Source organism: Nothoprocta perdicaria, unplaced genomic scaffold, assembly GCF_003342845.1.
Source record: "Nothoprocta perdicaria isolate Ctin4 unplaced genomic scaffold, notPer1 scaffold_357, whole genome shotgun sequence".
Lineage (NCBI taxonomy): Eukaryota > Metazoa > Chordata > Aves > Tinamiformes > Tinamidae > Nothoprocta > Nothoprocta perdicaria.
In genome coordinates this window covers 564,877-567,532 of record NW_020455596.1, presented here as the reverse complement: position 1 = coordinate 567,532, position 2,656 = coordinate 564,877, and the positions used below count along the sequence as shown (strand labels likewise).

At 74.1% G+C, this 2,656-nt stretch overlaps 1 protein-coding gene across 1 annotated transcript in view; it reads left to right on the top strand.

Moving 5' to 3' along the window:
* The first annotated feature begins 771 nt into the window (after positions 1-771).
* The window catches only part of LOC112951565 (zinc finger protein 32-like), a 17,181-nt gene continuing 15,296 nt past the window's right edge, over positions 772-2,656 (top strand). Inside the window, exons 1-4 of the mRNA XM_026044272.1 lie at positions 772-826; positions 1,743-1,845; positions 2,291-2,404; positions 2,526-2,643. Coding sequence (XP_025900057.1) covers positions 803-826; positions 1,743-1,845; positions 2,291-2,404; positions 2,526-2,643 — 359 coding nt within the window. The 5' untranslated portion in view covers positions 772-802. The remainder of the gene's footprint in view (positions 827-1,742; positions 1,846-2,290; positions 2,405-2,525; positions 2,644-2,656) is intronic.

Below are 2,656 nucleotides of genomic sequence, written 5' to 3'. Positions count from 1 at the left end.
CCGGGAGGCCCCGCGCCCGGCGCCGCCGTCTCCGTAAACAGCCGCGGGCGCCGGCGGGGGGCGTTTCCAGGCGCCTGCCCAGCGCTCCCGCCGCGCAGCCCCCGCTCCGTGCGGGATGATGGGCTCCGCAGGGAATGCTGCAGGAGCGAGAGGATCGGGCAGCACCAAGCACCCGCCCGCTGCCCGGGCGCGCCTTGCGCTCCCATTCCCTGCGGCATTCCCTTGCTGCTCCCGCTGCTCCCGGAGCAGTGCCGCAGCTAGCGGGGCGCAGGAGGCGCCGGGAGCGGGAGCTGCCGCACGGGGACACGGCGCTGCCGGCTCGGTGCCGGATTCCCGCGCGCGGGAGAGGCGGCTCTGCCCCGGTGCCCTCCCCGGGAAGAGCAGCCCCTGCTCGGGCCGCCCGTAGGGAGGGCGCGCGAGGAATTCCTGCCCGTTCCCAGCCCCGGGAGCGGCGCGGGACGGAGCGCAGCCGGTGCCTGGCGCTGCCCAGGGGAGGCTGCCCGCGCTCCGGCCGCTCTCCCGCTGCTTCCAGCCGCTCCGGCCGCTCTCCCGCTGCTCCCCCGCCGCGGCACTGACCGCACGTCCCGGAGCGCCCGCGGCCGGGCGCTGAATCCGGCCGGGCCCGGGGAGCCTCTCCTTTGGCTTCTCTCTTGAAATAACCGGGGGGAGGCGGCGGAGGGCCCGTGCCCTGGCCCCCCCGCCCCCTCACGCCCCCTCCCCGGCGCAGGGCCGGTGACGGCGCAGCCGGGGCCGCGGCGGCGCCCGTGACGTCCGTGTCCGCTGCCCTCGCCAGCCTGGGAACATGTCTGCGGGGGGGGCGCCCCAGGTAGGGCGGCGCCGCCGGCCCCGGGACCCCGCGGGAGCTGGGGGCCCTGCGGGAGCTGGGGTCCCCCTTGGATCTGGGGTCCCCTCGGATCTGGGATCCCCTCCGGGTGCCAGGATCCCGTGCAGGTTCTGGGATTCTCTGTGGGTCCTGGGATCCCCTGTGGGCTGCGGGATCCCATGTGGGCTCTGGGATCGCCTATGGGTGCCGGGATCCCCCTTGGATCTGGGATCCCCCTTGGATCTGGGATCCCCTATGGGTGCCGGGATCCCCTATGGGTGCCGGGATCCCCCTTGGATCTGCGATCCCCTGTGGGTGCCGGGCCCTGCCTTGGATCTGGGATCCCCTGCAGGCTCCGGGATGTCCTGCAGGTTCTGGGATTCTCTGTGGGTCCTGAGATCCCCTGCGGGCTCCAGGATCCTTTGTGGGCTCTGGGATCCCCTATGGGTGCCGGGATCCCCCTTGGATCTGCGATCCCCTGTGGGCTCTGGGATCCCCCTTGGATCTGCGATCCCCTGTGGGTGCCGGGCCCCGCCTTGGATCTGGGATCCCCTGCGTGCTCCGGGATGCCCTGTGGGCTCTGGAATCCCCCATGGATCTGGGATCCCCTGCATGCTCCGGGATGCCCTGTGAGCACTGGGCCCCCCTTTGGATCTGGGATCCCCTGCGTGCTCCAGGATGCCCTGCGGGCTCCGGGATCCCCTGGGCTCCGTGGGCCGGGCTGGGGCCCGGGTGCTGGCAGCTGCCCCGGCGCTTGCTGCCCCGCTCCCGTGTCCTGCTCGTCCCGCCGGGACGTTTCCCCCTCCCCAGCGGCGCCCCCGCGGGTGCCACCACCCCCATTCCCTGCCGGGCCCCGGGGACATCGCGCCCGTCCCCCCCGCCGCGGCGCTGACACCTCCCGTCCCCGGTGCCGCCGCAGCCCGCGCACATTCTCAACCTGCTGCCCTACCCGCGGCTCAACGAGGTGGCCAGGGCGCCGCACGACGCGGACGGCGCCGACGGCCCCGCCGATCCCTGCACGGGTGAGCGCCCCGCTCCTCCCGCGCCGCTGGGGAGCCGCTGCCGGGGGAGGCCGAGAAGCGCGGCGGGCGCCGGGCGAGGGCACCGGGAGCCCCCGGCGGGTCCTGAAACACCCCGGCGGGTCCCAGAGCCGCCACACGGAGACCTTTTGTGTTGGGCTTTGAATTGTCCGCGTGAAGGCTGCGCCACGGCACCCAAGGGGGCTGGTGGAGGCTGGGCAATGAGGGCTGTTCCCAGGGAATTTCTTCCTTGCCTTTTATGGGAGGGCGCGGGGCTGGGCGCGGTGGGGCCGCCGCCGGTGCCTCCTGTTACCTTCACTGCATTTTGGGCGGTGGAAGCCCCGGACAGATGAAAGCAGCGCCCAGGGGTGGTTGGTTTGCACTTATCTAGGTGCCCGCGGTAGCGCCAGTACCCGCGGTCACCGGTGACCCCCTCGCACCCCACCAGGCTACCGGTTCTTCAAGCCGGGCGGCCTGTTTGGCATCAAGCAGTCGGAGGAGCCGTACGCCGAGGGGCAGCCCATGCAGCAGGACAGCAAGATCCTCGTGAGCCCCTGCGCAGGTGGGTGCCGCGGGAGCCGCCGGGCACGGACACGCGGTGCCGCGACGGCGGCAGGGCTCCCGGCGCGCGGTGCCGGGGGCTCGCGGTGATGCCGCGTCCCGTCCTGTCCTGTCCGCCGCAGTGGAGCCCGGGCGCGCCGGCAAGGTGGAGCAGCAGGAGGAGAAGCCGGGCTGCGCCGTGGGCGCCCTGGAGCTCTACCCGGCGGGCGCCAGCGGCTCCGGGCGCTGGTTCCACAGCGGGCAGCGCGCGGGC